We start from the raw sequence: 24,460 nt of genomic DNA on the forward strand, positions 1-24,460 counted from the left end.
GACTGGAGTTACAGACCATTGTGAGCCACCCTGTGGGTGCTAGAATCGAACCCAGGTCCTCTGGAGGAGCAGCCAGTGCTCTTATCCACAGAGCCATCTCTCCAGCCCTTGTCTTCTTTGCCTTTTTAGACAAGGTTTCTCACTGGCCTGGAACTCACTGATCTCCAGCGATCTTTGGAGTCCATGTGTCTCTTTCTCCCCAGCACTGGACTCACAAACCTGCAGCCACAGCGTCTTTTTAGTGTGGGTTCAGGTCCTCTTGCAAGCACTTTACTGACAGAGCTCTCTCCAGCCCCCACGGTTAACATTTTAATGTCTATCCCTCTATGATCCCCCACTATTTGTAAGCAAATATAAAATGTGTGTGTATATTCAATGAACATTAGACAAATAAAGCCTTTAATATTCTTCAAATACAACTGTGGGAATGTTCTCCTTTGAAGACAGCACCAAAGAAAGACTATTTCGAGGGTTTCATATGGGTGTACATTCTAGAACAACTTTGAGGATATAAGCTAATCAGTTGACAGGATAGCCTTCATCTGACTGTGTCTAATGTTTCTTGCAGCTGAGACTCGGGCCTTGGAATTATGTTTTATTGAGTTTTGTTTTTCCAGTGCTAGAGATTGAACCCAGAGACATGTGTGTGTGTGTGTGTGTGTGTGTGTGTGTGTGTGTGTGTGTGTGTGTGTTAGACAAGCACTCCACCACTAAGCTACGCTCCCAGGCCTTGATTCTCTGAAAGATCTCATCGCGTAGCTCATCTGGAACTCGTGATCCTCCTGCCGGCGCATCTGGAATGACGGGCTCAGAGGTGCACGCCACACTCTGTTGCTAGAGTTTTCCTGCCTGGCCCACAGTCAGGACAAATCTCTCTCACCCGCCAGTCCCAAGCCGCTCAAACCCGACCAAGTAAACACAGAGACTTATATTGGTTACAAACTGTATGGCTGTGGCAGGCTTCTTGCTAACTGTTCTTACAGTTTAAATTAATCCATTTCTATTAATCTATACCTTGCCACGTGGCTTGTGGCTTACCGGTACTTTACATCTTCCTTGTCCTGATGGCGGCTGGCAGTGTCTCTGACTCAACCTTCCACTTCCCAGCTCTATTCTCCTCCTTGTCCCGCCTATACTTTCTGCCTGGCCACGGGCCAATCAGTGATTTATTTATTGACCAATCAGCAACACATTTGACATACAGACCATCCCACAGTAACACTCCCAGCAGTTGTCTTGTAAGTAGACTTGTGTCTTTTCCAGCACATAGTTCAGGAGGCACATGGCATCAACTTGTGCCATCATTTGCCATGTTAACTTAGATTCATGATTATGGTAGAATCTAGTTGCTGTCATGTTATAATTTTCTATTTTGTAATAAAAAATTAATCCGTGGAAAGAGTTTATTTGTGAGCCCCAAATAAATACTAATTACTAGTGAATGCAAATCCACAGCGAGACACTTCACTCCGCCACAATGGCTGAGGCAGTCAGGAATTGCCTGAGTGTTGGAGAAATCAGAATACCGTGTTGGTAGGAGTCTAAAGTGGTCCTGCCGTTTTGGAGGCATGTAATATTTCTTAGCATTTCTTCAAAAGGTTAAACACAGACACATTTGACCCTGAGCAGAGGAAGCCCTGAGAGTGTGAAGTTCTGAGTGAATGTGTGCTGTTGACATGAGCTGGCCATGCCGTGAACCCTAGCCTCAGAACCATGGCAAATTAGCAACCCCACCACCACCCCACCAGGGCTGAGGTTCAGAAGGAAACAGCAAGGCAGACATTGACAGAGTGTGCAGAGGATGTCCTCTGGAGCTTTCTCCCTGGTGTCTAGGTCCTGAAGATTGCTTCCTGCAACCCTCCTACTGAGATCAACTTAACTGCCTCCTTGATCCAGCTGTATACCGTAAACCCTGCTCTTTGTTCAGCCATACACAATAACGCCACCTCTCTGTGTAATAAACACACTGAGCTTCCAGGGTGCTGAGGTTTCTCCATCCAAGAGCCCAGTCCACTCTGTTCCAGCTTTCTGTCTGGTAAGTGTCTGACATTCCTTCTTTCTCTTGCTGCCCCCGTCAGGTCCATCTCTGGAACCACGCAAGGATGCAACGTTTGACCCAGCAAAGTCTATTTCTAGGTTTATTTTTTTGTATTTTTAATCTTACCTGTATGGGTATTTTGCCTGCATGTGTGTCTGTGACCACTTATATGCTTGGTACCCACCGAGCCTGTAAGATGTCATTGATTTCCCTGGAACTGAAGTAAGACGGCTGTGAACCACCATGTGGATGTTGAGACTCCAACCGTGGTCCTCTGGAAGTGCAGCCAATGCTCTTAATGCCTGAGCCATCTCCCTAGCCCTGTCCCCAATATATTTCTAAAGGAAAAGAAAATATGCCCACATAAAAAATGTACAAGAGCCGGGCGGTGGTGGCACACTCCTTTAATCCCAGCACTCGGGAGGCAGAGGCAGGCAAATCTCTGTGAGTTCGAGGCCAGCCTGGGCTACAGAGTGAGTTTCAGGACAGGCTCCAAAGCTACACAGAGAAACCCTGTCTCGAAAAACCAAAAAGGAAAAAAAAAAAGTACAAGAATATCCATAGCAATATTATTACATATAGAAAAAAGTAACAACAACCTAAATGTCTCTCAATTGATTTGTAAAACATGGTAGATTTATACAGTAGGATATTTTATGAAATATTCAAACTAAGTAAATTTCTAGCTGGGAATAGCTCACTTGGTGGAATTTCTTCTGAGCGTTCAAGATGCCCCAGGTCAGTCCTTAGTGCTGCATCAGACTGGATGTGTTGGCAACACCTGTAACCAAATACTCAAGAGATGGGCATCGGAGGATCCTGCAGGTAATCCTTGGCTACATGGTGAGTTCACAGACAGCCTGGGCTAGTGAGACTCTGTCTAAAAAAAGACAGAAGGGAAGGAAGGAGAAAGGGAAGAAAGGAGGAAGGGAAGGAAGGAAGGAGGAAGGGAAGGCAGAAAGGAAGTCTCTGAAGGCAGGAAATAAATTATTGGCTGCAGCGGTTGAGGAGCATGATGGAGGGACGGGGTGCTCACTGTAATGAGAACAGGAGCAAAGACTCTCAAAAATTAGGTTGTGATGGTTGTGTCACTCTTTGGATACACGGATGAACACTGACAGAGCGTGTTAAATGAGTGAAGTATCCATTTGTGAATTGTTTACCAACAAAGCTGCTTAAACAAAAGGAAGCAGTTCAGGTCTATGATCCCAGCACTCAGGTCTGGGAGCAGAGGTGGGAGGAGCATGCGTGGGAGGCCAACCGGGGTAGTGAGATCCTGTCTCAAAAAAAAAAAAACACCAAGAAAACACAAAGACCGGAACTACTGTTCTGCAGTAGAGTGCTCTCTGGCTTCTCTGGCTCCATCCCCAGCACCACAGGAAGAAAAACAAGTCTCTGTCAAAGTCTGACGGAAAAGTTTTCACATCCGTTGATGGTTCTTGGCCAGTCAGTCATACTTTGATCTTTGCGATGTGATACTTTTCTAATTATTTTCTTCCTTTTATGTTATTAGTTGGAGGGAGCAAGAAGATGGTCAGTGGTTGAGAGCACTGGCTGCTCTTCCAGAGGACCCCGGTTCAATTCCCAGCACCCACATGGCAGCTCACAACTGTCTGTAACTCCAGTTCCAGGGGATCCGACACCCTCACACAGACATACCTGCAGACAAAACACCAATGCACGTGAAATAAATTAAAAAAACTTTATTTGTTGGCATTTGATTATAAGGAAGAGTTATGAAAATATTTTTCATTAAAATGGGACTGTACATATTACTTTGTAATTTTTTTATTGTTTTTATTTTATGTGTATGTTTTGCTTTCATGTATGCTTCTGCACCACTTCGGTGCCTGGTGCTCACAGAGGCCAGAAGATGGTGGTAGGTCTCTGGGAATTTGAGTTACAGACAGTTGTGAGACACCATGTGGGTACTGGGAATTGAACCTGGGTCCTCTGGAAGAGTAGCCAATGCTCTTAACCTCTGAACCTCTGAACTTACCGACGTGCTGTGGGATGTTCTGTATGTCAAATGTGTTGCTCTGATTGGTTAATAAATAAAACACTGATTGGCTAGTAGCCAGGCAGGAAGTATAGGTGGGATAAGGAGAGAGGAGAATTCTGGGAAGTGGAAGGCGGAGGAAGGAGACACTGCCAGCCGCTGCCATGATGAGTAGCATGTGAAGATGCCAGTAAGCCACAAGCCACATGGCAAGGTATAGTGTAGCTAGAGTTTTCCTGCCTGGCCCACATTCAGGACAAATCTCTCTTACCCGCCAGTCCCACAGCCTCTCAGACCCGACCAAGTAAACACAGAGACTTATATTGGTTACAAACTGTATGGCTGTGGCAGGCTTCTTGCTAACTGTTCTTACAGCTTAAATTAATCCATTTCCATTAATCTATACCTTGCCACATGGCTCGTGGCTTACCGGCATCTTTACATGCTGTTTGTCATCATGGCGGCTGGCAGTGTCTCTCTGACTCAGCCTTCCACTTCCCAGCTCTATTCTCCTCCTTGTCCTGCCTATACTTCCTGCCTGGCCATGGGCCAATCAGTGATTTATTTATTGACCAATCAGCAACACATTTGACATACAGACCATCCCACAGCAGTATAGATTTATAGAAATGGGTTAATTTAAGATATAAGAAGTTAACAAGAAGCCTGAGCCATTAGGCCAAACAGTATAAATAATATAAGTGTCTGTGTGTTTATTTTATAAGTTGGCTGTCGGACTGCTGGGGTTTGGCCGGACCTGGAGAGAAAACTCTCCAGGTACACCGACCCCTTGTAATTTGCTTTTTTTTTTTTTTTTTTCCGAGACAGGGTTTCTCTGTGTAGCTTTGTGCCTTTCCTGGCACTCTCTTTGGAGACCAGGCTGGCCTCGAACTCACAGAGATCTGCCTGCCTCTGCCTCCCGAGTGCTGGGATTAAAGGCGTGCGCCACCACGCCCGGCGTAATTTGCTTTTTAATTGAGCATCGTTCAGTTTTGTGAGTCTGTGCTCGGTCCTAGTCACTGACAAAATGCCTGATGCGAGCACTCGAGAGGAGAGAAGAGTTATTCTGGCTTCAGTGGTTTCGGTCCATTTCAGGAAGGGCTGGCAGAGTACAGCTCACATCACGAGGCTGGGAAGCAGAGAGAAAATGCCTGCACTAGCTGGATGCTTCCTCCCCACTCATTATTCTGTCCAGGTCCCCAGATGATGGGATGGCACCAGCCACACTCAGTGTGGGTTTCCTGAGGTTAATCTCATCTGGAACACTTCATAGCCCCTTCAGATGAGTCTACTAAACTCCCAGGTACTTCTCTATCCAAAGCTGCCAATCAAAGCTAACCATTATGAGTCTATCCCCTGTCAACTTGACACCAAATTGTATCTCTTTAAACAGCAATATCCCATTTGTGACCTCACAAAGGCTTGTGTCTATCTCACAGTACAAAATGGGATTAGCTCATCTCCGAGGATCCTCATAGTCTTGAAAGCTGCATCACTCTCCAGGAGTCCAAGGTTTATGTCTCTTGAGACTTAAGGCAAACTCTCTTAGCTATACACCACTGTAGAATCAGAAAGAAAATACGTATGTAGTCGAAAGTTTTCTCCAGTCCCTCCCAACCCCCCAGTCCCTCAGCTGCTTATAAAATAATCACTCAGAGGCTTAATATTATTTCCAAACTGTATGGCCAATGGAAGGCTTCTTGCTAGCTAGCTCTTATATTTTAAATTAACCCATTTCTATTAATCTGTTTTGCCATGTGTTCTGTGTCTTTACTGGTCTGCTGGCATGTTGCTCCTTGGGCAGCAGGTTGGCGTCTCTTCAGACTCCACCTTTCTCTTTCCTGTCTCTCTCCTTGGATTTCCCTCCTGCTTCTAAGCTGCTCTGCCATAAACCAAAGCAGCTTTATTTATTAATCAATGGGACCACATATATTCACAGCGTACAGAAAGACAACTCCCACCACTTCCCCTTTTTTATCTAATCAAAAAGGAAGGTTTTAACTTTAATATATATAAATATTATTATATATTATTAATTTTATAATATAATATAAATAAATGAATATAATATATAAAATAATATAAATAAAATTATATGTAACAAACAGTTATCAAGCAAGAATTATAGTTACAATGTCTAGGCTATTTGTATTTGGAAAAATTAAAGATATTCTATCTATCCTATATTTCTGAATCTAAAGTTTCATATGTACTTTCAAAATCTGTGGCACAGTGTGCATATTTCCATTGGAAAAAGGATGAACAGGAATGGCAAGGAAGAATCAGGGCAAAACAAGATGGACACACAACACGACAAACATTCGAGCCTGTAGTTCCATGTCTGGCTTCCAGGGCACACAATGGCATGATGGAAGTGCCAGAGGACTTGGCTAGTCCTGCACCTATAGCCTCCTGGCTGCGTTCCTGACATTTTCCTCTTCCTAGGAGCGCTGTTTCAGCTTAGGCCCCGCCCTCTCAGCAGAAGGCTCCACCCTCTCAGCGGAGCTTCTCCATTCCATCCTTGAACTGCAGTTGGTGAGGTGCGGTCAATTCCTGTGATGAGCCCAAGATGTCTTTCCTATTTTCCCAATGCAAAAATACTTAGTTTCTTTCTTTCTTTTTTTTTTTTTTTTTTTGGGTTTTCGAGACAGGGTTTCTCTGTGCAGCTTTGCGCCTTTCCTGGAACTCACTTGGTAGCCCAGGCTGGCCTCGAACTCACAGAGATCCGCCTGGCTCTGCCTCCCGAGTGCTGGGATTAAAGGCGTGCGCCACCACCGCCCGGCCTTAGTTTCTTTTTAAAGGCCTCAACCTCTTCAGCCATCACACATTTCTTTGATACCAACTTTACTCCTCTCTTTTTCTTTCATTGGGTTTTTGTTCAAATGGGTTGCTGTCTCCCTTTGCTCTTTATGGAATGAAGCAGGTTCAAATTGCGAATGCAGCAGGCTTCCTTTCTCCTGTGGCACGTTCCTTTGCTGGTTCCTCGGAGGCTGCAGCCTTTCCCTCTCTGCTTCCTGACATGTGCAGGTACATTTCCTTTCCTGCTCTCTGCTCTGATCTGGCTCCTCTGCTGCTGCACTTCCACTTCATTCACCAGAGTTTGTGATTTCTGGCCTGGCGAAGAATGGCATCCTGTAATATAGTCTTTGTGTACAGGTCCGGCTTCAGTGTGATTCTCAGGTTTTCAGTGATTCTTCTTCAGAAATCTATGGTGAATCTTCTTGCATGGGACTTCGAGGGCTCCTTGGACCTCTGGGCTTTTCAAGATTCTGCTGAGGTCTGTGTTTGTCATCGTGTACTCAAGAAAGTTATAATTACACTTGAGGAAAGCAGCTTTGCGCCAAATGCCAACAACTCATCTAACTTCCGGAAAGCACTTTCTGTTCAAATGTAGGATGTCCCACCTGCCCACCGGCAGTAAGTTTCAGAATGCCCAGTTTGCTCACGTTAAGCAGAGTAACACCAGGGATGTTTTTGAAGGCCTCGATGATCCCACTGCCTTCGTTGTCGATGATGCAAGGTTACCTGCGCTGGACATAATGTCAGCTTCTCCAGCCTTGCCAGCTCTCATTGGCAGAGAGACGTGGACCTTGATGATGTCATCCCAGGCCTCCTTGGTCTTCTTGTAACTTTCAACTTTATTTCCAACCATGGAAGGCGGTTCAGGAACTTCCTCAACATGATGACCTTTAACCATCACCAAAGCTAGGGAGGGAGGTTGAGGCAGCCAGGGCAGAGAGGGCATATCGTTCTGGGGTTGTGTTCACTCTGTGGAGCCAATGATGCTAGGTTAGTGCAAACATGTGGCCTCATTTCCAAAGTCACCCTGGCCAGAACGATGGGGCCCATCACCTCAAACTCTGGGAATTTGAGCCACAGCTCTGCCAGTACTACCCTGAAGCTTAGTGCTGGTCTTGATGACCTGCCAATTTATTGACGGCACAGGGCTGTCATTTTTTGCACAAATTGGTGTGAACAAAGTTTACACTATCTGGTGAAATGAGAGCCTTAAACACAGCTGGCAAAGTGACATTTTTGACAGGCGATTCCCCCTTTTCAGAGTACACTGCTGTGAAGGCATGGTCACATGGCATGGCAGGGAGAGGAGAAGGCTATGCCCCACACTTCTTTTTTTAAAAGATTTATTCATTTATTATTTTATATGTCTGTGTGGGTGTCTGAGTGTATGTGTGTGCACTGTATGTGTGGGAGCCTGTAGAAGTCAGAAGAGGGTGTCAGATCCCCTGGAATTGGAGTCACAGGTGGCTGTGAGCACCTGGGCAGATCCTCTGCAAGAGCAGCAAATTCTCTTAATGCCTGAGCCTTCTCTCCAGCCCCTGTACATACTTCTTCTCTGGAAACACTGCAAGTTTTAAAAAACCTTTCCCTCTCCTTTTTGCTCATAATTCTCAGTACTGTAAACTCGACTAAAAGCAACGAGTGCTATCAATGCCACAGCCCGAGTGTTGGGTTCCCTTGAAATTTCCCCCACCTTATTAATTAGACCGTTACCTTTTAACTCAGCCTCTCTCAAAGTCTTAGGGAATGGACAAAATATTGACAGGTTCATTGCCAGAATGTAACAGGAACGGTCTATGGTCTAAATTCCCAACAGTTCTAATTTCTCATGTCCATAGTCTTTTCTGTCTACATCCTCGTCAGCGTTCTGATCTTTTGAGCTCCCAGGATCACTCAGTAAGCCCCAGTTGAGCACCCTAAGCTTTTTCTAGCCTGGTTAAACTTTACCAAATCCCTTCTGCAAAATAACCGGAAAGGCTTAGGATCCATATGGCTGTGTCATCATAGACACAGTCTTACTGCCACTATTGATTTTCAGTGTTAGGCTTTTTTTTTTGTTTTTCGAGACAGAGTTTCTCTGTGTAGTTTTGGTGCCTTTCCTGGAACTCACTCTGTAGACCAGGCTGGCCTCGAACTCACAGAGATTTGCCTGCCTCTGCCTCCCGAGTGCTGGGATTAAAGGCGTGCGCCACCACCACCTGGCCAGTGTTAGGCTTTTTGTGGCAAAATATCTGACACCACAGCTCAGGCTGAGAAGGCTGTATTTGACCCAATGACTCGGCGGCCTTGCCCCATGGTTAGCTCGTTCCCTTTCTGTGAGCCTGAGTTGAGGCTGAGCACCATGATGGGAGCACATTGGAGAGCAGCCAGCTTTGTGGAAGGCAGAAAGCGGAGAGAAAATGGAAGAGGTGAGGCAAGATCTAGTCCTGGGGCTCAGAACGCTGTCATGGGGCTTAAGGAGCGATCCTGGGAGCCCCGAAGACTAGAATGCTGACAGGGGTATAGATGGCAAAGACTACGGATGTGAGAGATTCTAACTCCGTTGGGAATTAGACGAGAGGCCACGCCTGTTGCATTCTAGCAGTGTTCCCCTAAGTGCCTGCTTCCTGCATCTAGGCCTGACCTCAAAGCTCCTGAGCACCCCCAAATTTAGCACCAACACAGGAGCCTGTGGGAGGCATTTCATATTCAAACTATAGAGCACTGTGTAAATGTTTACCTGTTTCATAATTTTTTGTGGCTGATAAATGTTTAATAGAATGCACACTACCATTTGTTGAGCAGTCCTTTATTATTTAATATTTACTTGCCCCGACTTTCACTCCTATGAATAATATTCCTGTGAACAACCCTGTTCCTCCTCGGAAATTATTTATTTAGGATGAACATCTATGCTGTGGGATGTCTTTCTGTATGCTGTGAATATGTGTTACTCTGATTGGTTGATAAATAAAGCTGCACTGGCCTATGGCAGAGCAGGATAAGGTTAGGCGGTGCATCCAAGCTAAAGACGAGAGAGTGGAGTTGGGAGATGCCAGCAGCTGCCGAAGGAGCAACAAGATGCCAGCAGACCCGTAACGCCATGGTCACGTGACAGCGTATAGATTAATAGGAATGGGTTGAATTAAGTTGAAAGAGCTGGCTAATATAAGCTGACCCATAGGCCATACAGTTTGTAAATAATATAAGCCTCTGTGTCTTTACTTGGGACCAAGTGGCTGTGGGACGCAGGGGTGGGGGGCAGGGCAGGACCAGAGAAACTTCCAACTACACATCTGGAAATACGATTTCTAGTCAGAGAATGAATGGTCTTTCAGAGTTGTTTCTCAAACACTGATCTGACTCCGTTATGCCTCTACTTACCCGCTTCCCGTGTGCCTCCTGCCAGCAGAGTTGAGTTCCCTTCATTGGCCGTCATGGCAGGTTCTCCATAACACGTCTCTTTTGTAGGTCTAGGTCTTCACTCCCCACTCGCTTCCATATCCCATGTGCTCCAACTACACTAGGCAGCTAGCCATTCCCGTGCGTGTGTGTGTGTGTGTGTGTGTGTGTGTGTGTGTGAGAGAGAGAGAGAGAGAGAGAGAGAGAGAGAGAGAGAGATGGGGCATGCACATGAATTTGCAGGTAACATGCACATATGTAGGCCAAAGCAGGACATTGGATAGCATCCTCTGTATCAGTGGTTCTCAACCTTCCTAACTCTGCAACCCTTTAATACTATTCTTCATGTGGTGAGCCCCAACCACAAAAATTGTTTTCTTTGCTACTTCATAACTATGATTTTGCTGCTGTTATGAATCGTAATATAAACAGCTGATATGCATGATATCTGTTATGTGACTCCCAAAGGGGTCGTGACCCACAGGTTGAGAACCAGTGCTCTGTCTCTTTCTACCCTATTACCTTGAGACAAGATCTCTCACTGAACTGCAAGCTTACCATTTCTGCTAAGCTGGCCAGCCAGTGAGCTCCCAGAGTCTCCTTGTCTCCACCCCCAGTTCTGGGGTTTCAGGCCTGCACGACCATGTACTTCGTGGTTGCTGGGGGCAAATACATAGCTCACAACCAATCGGAGCAGCACCTTCTACCTCAACGTCATGGAGACTTGCTTAAGAGAAAGCACATGAACCATGGAGGGCCGGTCAGAGTTTGCTTAGAACTACTGCTGAAATCGATGGGCCAGAGAACTCTCGAGACTCACACATATCACTTCCAGCACATTCCACTGAGCAAAGAATTTGGAGCCATTGTTTTAAAATGCTCCAGTTTAGCCTCCAGCTCGGCAAAAATACACTCACCCCCCACCAAGACCTCCCCAGATCCCATTCCATTCCAGCACAGCTGCAGGCCTGAGGTCTAGAATTACATCTAAATCAGCTCTCCTCCGGGTTGGTTTGAATAAGATCCCTCTCAGTCTGAACTAGGAAGACACATTTTTATGTCCCTCATATGCCACCCCCACACAGCATATGATTTTGGGGACCTGCTGCCTGGCAAATGACTTTAGACTTAGTGGCCCAAAACCATGCTGTTGTAGGAATTTAGCGGAATCACTGTATGGGGTAGATATCAGAATGAACAACTGTTTTTTTTTTTTTAGAAGTGCTTTGACCTTAAAGAATTCTTGTGGGTGATTCTTTTGCAGATGGGGCTTTGCAGCCATCCCATGACTTTGGTCTGTAACACACCTGAGGCTCTTGTATTATTGTGTGTTGCACACGATACATAATAAAGGACTAGAGTCATGGAGGCATGTGATGCTCTCCTTCAGCATGACATGTGAATTAAGATTAGGGACCTTGGCCGGGCGGTGGTGGCGCACGCCTTTAATCCCAGCACTCGGGAGGCAGAGTCAGGTGGATCTCTGTGAGTTCGAGGCCAGCCTGGACTACCAAGTGAGTTCCAGGAAAGGCGCAAAGCTACACAGAGAAACCCTGTCTCGAAAAACAAAAACAAAAACAAAAACAAAAAAAAAAAGATTAGGGACCTTGATATGAGGAAATACTTTGTGTAACTTTCAATAAATATACATTTGTACGGCTGTTTGGTGTTCAGTCCATCAGAAGAGGCTGGATCTTCCTACTGCCACATAGGCCTTAAAATTTCATCTTGGAGTGCCTTCTTTCTTCAACCGACCTGTACTACATGATACACCCTGACACCGTGCCATTTAACTGTGCTCATAGGGTCTGTGGGTTAGGAATTTGGACAGGACAGATTCGTCCACGTGCCGTGACATCCTGGACCTCAGCCCGGAAGACTCAAATGCCTGAGCCAGAAGCAGCTGAAGTTAGAGTGGTCACTTCCAAATTGGCTTCTTTCTCATGTGACTGCCACCTTGGTGGGTGGGCATGGCAGGAAGGCTGAGCTGCCGCTCCTGGGAGAGTACCTGCCCATGGTCTGTCTCTCCAGCATGGTAGCCCGGGGCACTTGGGCTACTTATATAATGGCTCGAGAGAGAAGAAGCAGCCAACAAAAGGCACTAGAGGTGTTATGGTAAGGGGCAGCAAGGGCTGGCTGCTTTTGAAGGGGTTTTTCCCAGAAAAGAGAATGGAGGGGGCTGGGGTTGTGGCCTGGGAAGAAAGTGTCTTGACTCTCTGTGGGGTGTAGGAGGGCATAGTCCAGGAGTCAGCAAGCAGGTTTTCTGGGAGTAGACATACTTGAGTAGAGATGGATGGTATGTGAGCTGGGTCAGGCTGTGAGATTTGTCCAGCTTTACTGGCAATGGGAATGAAGGCTCTCTCAGCCATAGGGGAGGGAGTGGAGTCAGCAGCTGCCTCCAGAGGGAGTGGGTTGTGTAGTGGGCTGACAGTGGTCCACCTGGATATGTCCTGGTCCTCAACCCCATATGTGTGCATGGGACCTCGTGAAAACTGGATCTTTTTCCAGAAGAAGGATCTGGTCCTGAGCCCATCATCCTGATGTGCAGCAGGCTATAGTTTCAAGCAGGAGGAGGAGAGGCAGGGGAGAGTCCTTGGGATGAAGCAGGTAGAGTCTGGAAGACGGTGGTAAAGAAAACTAGCAGTCCTCAGTATCGCCCAAGGGCACGAGCATGCCTCAGGCCTCCACAACTGGGGTGGAACAGACTATTTCTGCTGTCTTAGGCTACCCAGTTCATGACCATTGGTTACAGCAGCCCCAGGAAACTGATGAAGAGAGTCAGGGGATGAGATGAGGAGGCTGAAGGCTGTGGTGGCTGGGAGAAGCCCAGGAGTCCAGTGTTCCCTCTCCCCAACCTAGACCGCTCCGTCCCTCCCTCCCCGCCCATTCCTGCTCCATCAGAGGCCTGAGTCAGAGGTCCCCAGGTCCCCTGTACTCTATCTCAGCACTGGTTCTTTCTAGGGTTCCATTAATGAATATGCACAGGCCAGACAGGGTGGTACATGCATATAATCCCAGCTCAGGGCAGTAAGACTGTGAGTTCGAGGCCAGCCTGGGCTACACGGTGAGACTCTTATCTCAAACAGAACAATCAAAAAACAGGAAGGAAGGGAGGGAGGGAAGAAGAAAAAGGAAGGAAGGAGAGAAGAAGGAAGAGAGGGAGGAGTGTTTCTCAGGACTTGAGGCTGTTGTGCGTCCTCTGCTTTGGCATGCTTTGTACGCACTGGCTGCCTAACGCAAGCTACTGATGTTCCACCATCCCTGATTCCTGCTACCACTTCTTTCCTGGCCCCAGATAGTTTTTCAAGACAGGGTTTCTCTGTGTAGTTTTGGTGCCTGTCCTGGATCTCGCTCTGTAGACCAGGCTGGCCTCGAACTCACAGAGATCTGCCTGGCTCTGCCCCCCCCCAGCCCCCGACCCCGCCCCCCAGTGCCCAGCCCCCAGCCCCCAGATGAATTTCTATTGGATAATATCCCCCCCAGTGTGATCATGTCCCCTCCCACATACTTGGAAAAACCATGACCAAAAGCAAGTTGTGGAGGCCAGGGTTCATTTGGCTTACACTTCCACATCACTGTTCATCATGGAAGAAAGTCAGGACAGGACTCAAATGGGGCAGGAACCTGGAGGCAGGAGCTGATGCAGAGGCCGTGGAGGGTGCTGCTTACTGACTTGCTCAGCCTGCTTTCCAGAACCCAGGACCACCAGCGCATGAATGGCACCACTCACAATGGCCTGGGCCCTTCCCCATCAATCATTAATTAAGAAACTGCCCTACAGGCTTGCCTACAGCCTGATCTTACAAGAAGCATTTTCTCAATTGAGGTTCCTCCTCTCTGGCTTTAGTTTGTGTCAAGTTGACATAAAACTATCCATCACTTGGCCAGGCAGAGATGGGGCACACCTTTAATCCCAGCACTTGGGACACAGAGCCTGGTCTACAGAATGAGATCCAGGACAGGCACCAAAACTACACAGAGAAACCCTGTCTCGAAAAAACAAAAAAAAAAAACAAAAAAAACCCCAAAAACCAAAAAAAAAACCAAAAAACAAAAACCCAAAAAGTAAAAAACAAACAAAAAACCACAAACAAAACAAAACAACACAACAAAACCAAACTATCCGTCACTCATGGAACCTTTGGACAGAATCCTTAACTGATTTGTCTTCTGATGCCACCCCCAGGTGGTAATTTGTTCGTAAGCTTGGGCTGGACACTGAAACTTTTGCTTCTATTTCCTCTTATGTAAAATAAAAGGGTTGGCGTAGATCTCTACCCCCCTGCTCTCAAACGGTGCTTCTGCCCATGTGCTGTAAGCTGTCTGGCTCTGGGGTGCACACACACACACACACACACACACACACACACACACACACACACACACCCCACTCGCCCGCAGCTCGAGTTTTACAGGTTCAAAGCTACGGCTTTGGGGGATGCCTGGATACTCCACTTAAAGGAAACACTTTTGCTCAAAATAAGGAAGGCTCCTCTAGCAGAAGGGCCTGGAAAAGGGCAGGCTCTCACAGACCAGGCAAGTTTGGGTCTGTCTGCAGAAGGCTCTCAGGAAAGGGTGTAGCTGAGCAGGAGGACCCCTCCTCACCTTCCCCCCACGAAAACAAAGATGGGAATGAGAGCGAGCTTCTGCATGAAAGCTACTTCCCGCCGCTGAGTAACACTTCACATGCTCTACAAAAGCCGGCGGCGGCCACAAGCAAACAGTTCAGGTGTCTTAGTAAATGCTTTTATTCTCATTTCCAATCAGTCACACGTCCTGAGCAGGTGAGGTCAGAGAAGGGCACACAGGGGACCCTGGGGAGCCCGTGGGAGCTGAGGTCAAAAGGGCAGCAGTATCTGGGTGTGTTGCAGATAGATCTCTGTCCTCTGACACTCCTGGGGGGTGGGGGGTGGGGGGGGGGGGGGGGGGGGGGGGGGGGGGGACTCAGGACAGGGGCCCTAAGTCCCGCCCCTTGCCACTATGACCAGGGATGGATTCTTTCTCTGAAAAGCCAGAGTCTGCTTTTCCTCTAACAGCCAGAAGGGGGCAGCAAGGTCCTTGTGGAAAATTTCCAACTTGCCACCCCCCCTCTCAGCCTTTTGGAAAGAGGGTGCTTGAGGGACCCTGACGCCCACAGGAGAAAGGGTATGGAATGGAAGAACCAAGATTCTTAATCTTGTGGCTTCCTCGGGCTATACCAAAAGAGCAGTACACGGACCCAGGAATTGGTGTGGGGAGTGAGGGATTTAATGTGACTACTCCCTCCTGGGACCTCCGTATCTGCCACGGTACCTCAGGGGACCTTGTGCCTCTCATCACAGAGAGATTCCTGGCTCCCTCTGACCTTAGGAAATTCAACCTACCCCGTCATAGGTCCGGCCCCACCCAAGCTAAAAATGTGAGGGGCCAGTGGGAGTCCTTCCTCCTTCACGGCTTGCCACACCTGCCCAGCTTCGGTTTCTTATAATCCCACATTCCTCATAATCCTGCATTCTTGTTCCCGCCCTTCCTCCTGCCAAGACCCACCCAGGTGTTCCTGGGTCTCCTCACTGCTCCATCAGGGGTCGACACCAGGGATTTCTCTGGCCCCACTGCCCGTTCAGCTGCGGGCTTGGGTGGCAGGCTGAAGCGAACCCCGCTGGGCCTCCCCACCTCCACAGCCATCCTTGAGATCACTGTGGCTGGTGCCGGCCCGGGTCACATTATTTATGGTTGAGGGCTTGCCCCTCCCCCCAATTTTTTTGGAACTTAGCCTCGGAAAAATTTCTCAGCCCTCAGTCTCTGCATAGATTATCCCAGAAGAGGAGGACTTGGACAAGTGGATTCTGGGAAACTGGCCAGTGTGAGGGTGGCAGGTCAGTGGGGGAGGGACTTTAAACCTTTCTAGCACTGAAGCCAGAGATTAGGAGAGGCCCTCCAGGTGGAGAACTAGAGGAGGAAATCAGTGGAAGTGTCTTGGTGCCTCACCCTGCCCCACACTGGCACTGGTTGGGGACAAAACACAAGTCCGTGGGCAGCCAGGCCAGATCAGAAGCCAGGAATCCTGCCTCCCAGCTGACTTCCAGGGAGTGAAAACCTCAGTTCAGCATCTTGGAGTGCCAGGCTGGGTGACATGGGGGGTGGGGGGGATAACAAACTCCTAGAGATGCCAGGGCTTGACCACCCACATCTATGGGCTCCACAACTCTCAATCCAGCCCCGACTCACACTGGAGGGAGCCCTGAATGAAGCAGCTGTAGGCTGGCCCCCAGCTTACTAGATGATAATGGACTTATCACCAAGCCTTTCTGAGCCACTTGGCTTTTGCCTCTGCGACAGGGCTATGCTGACCCCCGTTGCAGGACCCCATTTCTGGACTACAGCAGCGGGCTCCTTTGGACCAAGACTCACCCCAACTGCCCCGCACATACCACACCCCTCCGGTTCTTGATTACTTCCCTTCTCAAATATCCAAGATAGAACAAAATTTCAAGTGCCTCTGCACTCTTTCTTGAAGGCTGTAAGTAGGAAGGGCAGGGAGGGGCATGGACAGGAGTGGATAAGCTACCTAGTCCCCTTTCCTGGGGACAGACAGAGCCCCCTACAGCCACAGAGCCTCCTAGCCTCCACCCAGTAACTTTCCACTGGCCTAGAGCTGGCCATGTGTGTATGTGGGCTGCATGCTGCCCCAGGTGTGGCCCCCTGGTCCCCTCTCCAGCAGGCACTCAGCCAGGGCAGGGTGGCTGACGCACACTCTGCCTGAGATCCCAGCCGCCTGGAGGCCGATAAGGAGCTCTGGCCTCAGCACATGGGACAGGCTAAGGGACTGGCCCTAGCTGTGACCATTAGCTGGGCAGCTTCCAAATTACAGAGATGTGGAGATAAGGAGCAAGGGTCCAGGGACTCTGGGCTGAGTGGCCAGGGAGGCTGGGGGAAGGGACATGGGTGCCTCAACTCCTCGGGCCTCAGGAGGCCTGGCTGGAGATAAGACAGGATGTAGCAGAAGCTGGGAAAGGCTTAGGAAATAGGTGTGGAAGGCTGGACTAGAGGACAGCCCCTGGTAAGGGCTGGTCCAGCAGCTAGAACGGCTTCCACCAGGCCTCCCCACCTCACGTCCCCCTCAGGCCTGTGGGAACAGCACGGGGTGGAAAGATGGGTTTTTAGTCCTGCATTCCCACAGACCATCCCAGTGGATGCAGTGTGATGGACTGCCCCGTCTCCAGTCCTCCCAGCCAGCTCACTTGCCGTCCCCTGCCTGGGAGCTCAGGACAGGCCCACACTTAGGCACACCCCCCCACCCCCATCCTATGACCCAGGAGGGTAAACTGAGGCAAGTAATGGGAGCATCCCACTCCTTTCATATTGTCCAGGACCTTAGAACAAGCTCCTGGTCCTAACAGCTGAGAGAGGAACAGCCTGGGACAGCCTTGCCCCCCCCCCCACCTCAGTGCCCTGTCCTCAGGTCCCAGCCATGTCCCTCAGCCTTTTCTCTTACAAATTGTGGTTGCTCAACCTGAAAGAGAAAGTGAAGCCCTAAAAGACTCACTGGGGTCACAGCCTCAGCCAGGTTTTCTGGGGTCTCCTTCCCATCTCTGAGGGGCTTCCTCCCACTCATTCCCCGGGTCTGCAACTCCAGAGGTGCCCTCAGCCTTGACTGTCCCGTTTGGAAGATGTAATTGGGTGCCAGGGGCACCGCAGGGGATGCTGGGGCCTCAGATCTGTAGGGCCCCCGAGGATGGCATATGTACAAGCCACAGAGGGCAAGGTGGGGGCTGGCTGCAGGGGGAGCGGCTGTTCACAGGCTGGCTGCAGCGCGTTTATGTCTGGTTTTGCGGGAGTACAGAGAGGGTCACAGGACAGGGAAGGGACATTCTCCGGAGGAAGGTAGGGATGGGGAGGGCTCCTCATTCCCGACTGGTGCCAAAAAGCTGCAGAAGGAAGGTGAAGATATAGATAATGTCTAAGTAAATGTTGAGGGCGCCAAAAATATACTCCTCGGGACTCAGCGAGTGGCGGCGGTTCCCCATGAGCAACTGAGTGTCAAGAGCCAGGAACTGGAAGAGAAGAAAGAGCGAGAAGTCAGATTTTCAATCAGCGTGGACACTAAGGGGCTAAGCCGCTGGCTTTGTTTCCTGGTGGTTTAGGGGCTGTCCTGCTACAGCCCAGAGCTCGGAATTTTCACAGCACCTCCCACCCTTAATTGTATCCAGCACCTATTTACTGAGCGCTTATTTTGTTCCAGCAGGGGTACAGCAGAGTGTTAGGGGAGTGTGTGTGTGTGTGTGTGTGTGTGTGTGTGTGTGTGTTTAGTGAGATGAGAGTAACCCCATAATAATACAAAGTGCTTTCTGGCGGTGCTGAGGGTTAACTAGGAGTCATCTGGCCTGGGTGAGCATGGCAGCTTAGGCGGGCTTCCTGAAGCAGGGGGCTTTCTAGTCCAGACATCTTCATGTTGTCCCAGGCCCTGCTCCACGTTTGAGCGTAAATGCCCACTTCAGGTAGTCCGGGAGCTTGTTATCTGCTTTACAGACATCAACTCCTTCCAGGAGAATTGCTATCACTAGAGGAAACTGAGGCCAGAGATGTTAACTATTGATCTAAGTTGACTCATGTGGGGAAATGGCGAACTCGGTGTTTGAGCAGGCTGGCTCCAGCACCCACACACCTAAGCATTCCACTCTGTTGCTCTCCACAGCACCCAGGATTCATGTGTCTCCTGTCTTTCCAGGGGAACCTTCTGGGCCTAACTGATGATTGTACACAGATTGCCTTAGCCACGCCTCCCTCTGTCCCCAACCACCCCTGCCAACCCTTCCCACTGTCCACAGAGACTCCGCCCCTCCCTCAGAGCTTTCCTCTGGGTTCAATCTTGGCGGCAGAAACCCCTTGCAAGCAAGCAGCCTATGACATCAGGCAGGCAGGGACATCTTTTGGAGGACAGAGACCTCAAAGTCTCCCAGTGTCTAAAAGGGGAAGAACCGACCCCACACAGATTGAGATTTCTTTAGATTCACGCATGTTCTGTGCTTAGCTCCTTCATCACTTGTATGTGGAAGGCCTGTGTTCCTGGGTTCCTCACACACCATCACACACACACACACACACACGCACACACACCATCACACACACGCACTCACACACACACGCACTCACACACACTCACACTCACACCCACACACACCCACACATACACACTCACACACACCCCACACGCACTCACACTCACACACACACTCACACACACCCACACACACACCCACACACTCACGCGCGCGCACACACTCACACACACTCACACATACTCACACGCACACACATGCGCGCGCACACGCACACCATCACACACACACACCATCACACACACACCATCACACACACACTCACACACACACACACTCACACACACACACACACACACCATCACACCATCACACACACACACACACACTCACACACCATCACACACACACACTCACACACACACTCACACACACGGTAACAAATGCATGCCAGGTACTAAGAGTTGGAAACCGTAAGGGACACAAATCTGTGTGCTGTGGCGAGACTCGCTGCTTACTGGGGTCGGGGAGAGCTTTCAGATAATTACCGGAAAGCGGGGTCCTTGCTATAATTAGGACTGTGGAGTTGATTGTTCAAGAGGAAGGTGTCCTAGGAGGGACATGTTACCTGGGGTGTGAAGAAGCATGGGCATTGGCTAGACTGGGCAGACCTGAGGAAGCCCTGGGGACGTGGAGACCTGCTGTGAACAGTGAGGAGTTAGGTGCATGGGAGCCTTGTGGGAAGGGAGGTGGCAGAGGGGTCGCTACCTGACCTTGAAGTGGCTACTTGCCCAAAGGGAGGCTGAAGGATGTCCCAACCCCTTTCCTTCACCCCATCCAAGAACTCCTCCACTCCCAGGACCCAGACTCCTGGGAGTTGATTTAGATGTAGGCCACAGGGAACCCTGGGAGGTACATCTGGCATTGCCCTCCAGGCTGACGCCACAAACCACAGGGGCCAGAGACTCCAACAGGGAGCAAATCCAGCACACGGTACACGAGGTGGGTCACCCGGAAGGTGTAGCGGAGGAGGGTGATTCTGAGCTCAGTCTTGAGTGCTACCTGACTTGGGAACTCTGTCCTGCTACTCACTCAGTCAGGAGATTGAGCAAGATGCCGAACCTCTTCTTGGCCTGTGAGAGCCCCTAGCTGTGAAGGGAGATGAGGGCGCTTGCCTCACTAGGCTGTTGTGAGACCGTGATAACCATACTGTGTGTGAGACACCTGGCCCACAGCCGGCGCCTGATGAATGGTAGCTGTTACTGGGGCTCTTCTGCTGCCACTGTGGGAGCATCCTCCTCCCAAGAATAGGCAGACACAGCTAATGGGACTCAGGTGGCTCCCACATCACACCAGGGAGGCAAATAGAGTCCGAGGGGAATCCGCACAGCTTTAACAGAAGGAAAATGGGAGCCTCGGTAAGGGTTGAGGGGACCCCGCATGCAAGAATCAGGCCCCCAGGCAGCAGCAACCCCCGGACACGGACTGAAGCTGGAAGGCTGAGGTTTGAGTCCTTCGCTCTGTGTTTCAGGAGTCAACTTAGCCATGTGACCTCTGCGCCTTCATTGCACAAAACAGGATGGCCACAAGGGCCACGCCACCCCCTGACTGTGCAGAGGCGTCGGCCGCCACCATTATTCTTTGCTATCATTTCACTCTGTTCTACTTGGCAGAATGAGATGTGGCTTCCTAAGTGAAATTTCCTCTGCAAAGAGAAGGAGCAAGCGGGGGTGTGGGGGGAGGGAGCTCGAGTGCTGTGGGCCGTTTGGCAGGTACAGCTGCCAAGCAGAAGTTAATAAATTGCTGAGCTGGGCTTATCAATCAGCAGCGCTTGGTTGATTTCCCGGAGCCTGGTCACCCCTGGGTGAGCTCATGAAATAGAATCTTTCAACCTGGAAGGCTTGGACCCGATCAGGTTTGGGGGTGCCCTTCCAAGGAACACCCACCCGGGGGCCTCCCGGAACAGGTAGCTGGCTACAGGGAACAGTAGGATGGCCGACCGCTGCTCCTGTGCTTGGCCCCTGGTTCTGGATGCTCATCCCAACGGTGCTAGCTGGGGTGGCCTGTCCCGAAGGGGTTACCGTCCACGGCTGCAGCCTCGTGCCCGAGGGCCAGTTGGAAGCTTTTGACTTACTTGTGCTCACTCAGATTTACTGAGCACCTACTATGTTCCAGGGAACTTGTCCTCAAAGAACTGACAGTTTAATGAGGGCAACAAAGACCATCAGAATTCCATTATAAGGGCCAGCGAGTCAGCTCGGCAGGTAAGGGCCCCTGGTGGCCTGAATTTGATCCCTAGAACTCACACGGTGGAGAGAAATGACTTCTACAAGTTGTCCCCTAATCTCCACACACACGATGTGGTATGTACTTGCGCAAGCACAGACACAAACAAATGTAAAATGATTTTTAAAATTCCATTATAAGTCCGCATTACGAGGTGTGTGTGTGGGGGGGAAGTAACGGGCTAGCATCTCCCTGGTAACTGAAGCGTTGCCAACCTTCCGAGCCAACAGCAGGTTACTTTGTTTACAGTTAACATACTAGTTGCAAACTAAGGTCAACTGTTGACACCTGGAAAGGTAACTCCAGTCACGTTAGAGGCCAGCTGAACACAGGACTCTGCGGGAAGGGGTGGGATGGGGTCAGAGGCCGTGCAGGGCTAGAATATGAGTAATGTGTGTGGAGTGTGTGACAGCCCTTGTGCATGCTAATACGCTCTCTCAGCTCGCTGTCCCCATGTGCGCTGGCAAGTGGGCACCGTCACTCTGCAGCCTATGAGGCCAGGGGTCTTAGAGAGGAATGTGGCTTGCTCGGCCACTTCTCTAGTGCTGGAACCTGACCCTCACCCCTGTTCTGGTGGAGCTGGGACAGAGTAGGCTTGTGTGTGTGGACCCTGGGCCAGTCCCCGACTCAGCAGGGCTGCATCTACACCAGCGGTTCTCAACCTTCCTGATGCTGTGACCCTTTAATACAGTTCCTCATGTTGCGATGTCCCTCAACCATAGAATTATTTTCATTGCTACTTCATAACTGTAATTTTGCTTAATGTATTTCTGTTAATGAATCATAATATAAATATCTGATCTGCAGCCCCTGTGAAAGGATTGTTCAACCTTCCCAAAGGGGTCATGACCCACAGATTGAGAAACACTGATCTACACAGACGCTGGCCTGACCTTGCTACACTGGGAATTAAGCTTATATCTGTTGTTTGTCCCTCCCTCAAACACGGCTCAGAGGTGAGCCTGAGGCACTCTGGGAGGGCCACACCATGGTGAGGCCATCAGCAGACAAGGGATGAATATAAAAAAAAAGCTGGGGCTGCAATGTGTTGAACCAGCATAAAAAGGAACTCGTGGACCAGGTCTGTCCTACAGAAATGGCAGCGCAGGGCAAGAGTGGAGAGCCCTGGGCCGTCCTTGCAGGACGGGTTGTAACAGAGCTTTACTGGAAACCACCCAGTCTGATGACAGGGGCCAGTTAACTAAACTGACGCAGTACTGAGGCGGAAACATCTCTGATATCTGCTACCATGAGAAGAAAGCAAGCCGCAGCAAAGTCCTTATCACATGATTGCACAAAAGCACATGTGTGGCCCAAAAGCCTACAAACAAGCATGTCTACAGAGCAGTCTAGAAAGAGAGCAACTGCCCTTCATGGTCACCTCTAGGGAAGGTAAGGAGTGTGGTCCATATTTAAGGTTTTCAAAAATTGAAACCCAGGAGCAGATGTATTCATATATTGTGAAGTATGACTTATATACAGAAGGATTAAAATAGCACAAGATGGGCTCGTGACTGTTTTTAAATATGTAAGCCTCTGTGACAAATGCCACATTACTGTCCTCATCACTGGTTGACGTGACTGGAGCACAGAGAGTGTAACCAACTCGCCCTCACCACACAGCCAAGAGGATAGCTCAAGTCTGCTGATCCCAAATGCCAAGAGGAGCAATGTGGACTGCATGCACGCTGGTGTGTGTATGCGCATGTGTGTGCAAATGTGCGCGTGTGTATGGTATAAGAATGACATGAGAAGAGATGCAAACATCACCTTTGCTCAGAGAAACACAGGCTTCCTAGCTGGATGGTGCAGAGAACTGAGCCCCTCTCTGGTGCTCTGTCCCCTGTCCCCTCCTTTAGAACCAGAGGGTGACTCTGGCCTTTGGGATGTTCCCCCTACCGTACACTTTCTCTTTAAGATAGGATCTTGATATGTAGGCCAGGCTGGCCTCCAAATCTCAGTTCTCCTGCCTCTTACCTCCTGAGTGCTGGTGTTACAAGAGTGCACAGCCACCCCTGGAGGGCTTTGGATTCAATAGAGAAGCAGCTGCCAGGGCTGTGGGTCTCGCTCAGCTAATAAAAGTAAAGAGAAAGCTTGAGGGTTGCAGTTTGGATCCCCAGCACAAACACAAAAGCTGTGCATGTCATGTGCTTGGAATCCCAGGTGCTGGGAAGGAAGAGACGGGCATATAGATCCCCTGGAGCTAGCCAATCGGTACTGGTGAGCTAGCTCCAAGTTCAATGAGAGACAGAGAGCAATTAAGACTGTTGTCTACCCTGACTTCTGGCTCCACACTCATGGGCACACACAGACAGGCAGGCACACACTCACACAAACGCACACATACACTGCACACACGCAGAAAAGAAAGAGGCTGGCCTGTGAAGACCTCAGTGCCTCCTGGCTGGCTGCAGGTATGTGGGGCAGCAGGGGAGTGAGGACAGGCTATGAATGGAGGCCTGGGCCCCATTTGTTGCCTGATGCCAAAGGAAAGTCTCTTCTCTGGCTAAGGAATCAGAAGTATCAAAGGTCACACACAACCTTCGTCCTCCAGGCAGGCTACTGGAGGAGCAGGGTCCAGCAGGAATTGCAGCCAGCAGGTTCAGGAAGCATTGTCTAAATGTGTGTGAAAGTAACCACAGCAGAGAAGGCAAGACTAGACCCCCGTGCTTGAGAGCACAGGCTGGGAGACCTCAAAGCATGACTCTGATCTTGGGCAGCCCACTGTTCCCCTCAGGTGAGGGTTTTAATAACTGGCCACATGCCCTGCCCCTCCTAAGCGCTAATACATCATCAACTCATTTTAAAGTCACCCTAAGGGGTGGGTTCTGTCGCCGGCCCCACTTAGAGAAACTGAAACAGAGAGATGTTACCTAACGGGAGCGGCTCACACAGCTGGAACTCAGCATAGGCGCACTC

The 24,460-nt window shown here is 49.6% G+C and overlaps 1 protein-coding gene and 1 pseudogene across 1 annotated transcript in view; both read right to left on the reverse strand.

Moving 5' to 3' along the window:
• Nucleotides 1-7,127: 7,127 nt before the first annotated feature.
• On the reverse strand, nucleotides 7,128-16,859 carry LOC128116185 (60S ribosomal protein L4-like; annotated as a pseudogene).
• The window catches only part of Faim2 (Fas apoptotic inhibitory molecule 2), a 32,929-nt gene continuing 23,416 nt past the window's right edge, over nucleotides 14,948-24,460 (reverse strand). Inside the window, exon 12 of the mRNA XM_052748929.1 lies at nucleotides 14,948-18,250. Coding sequence (XP_052604889.1) covers nucleotides 18,101-18,250 — 150 coding nt within the window. The 3' untranslated portion in view covers nucleotides 14,948-18,100. The remainder of the gene's footprint in view (nucleotides 18,251-24,460) is intronic.

Source organism: Peromyscus californicus, unplaced genomic scaffold (assembly GCF_007827085.1).
Source record: "Peromyscus californicus insignis strain IS unplaced genomic scaffold, ASM782708v3 Scaffold_20__1_contigs__length_68692818, whole genome shotgun sequence".
Lineage (NCBI taxonomy): Eukaryota > Metazoa > Chordata > Mammalia > Rodentia > Cricetidae > Peromyscus > Peromyscus californicus.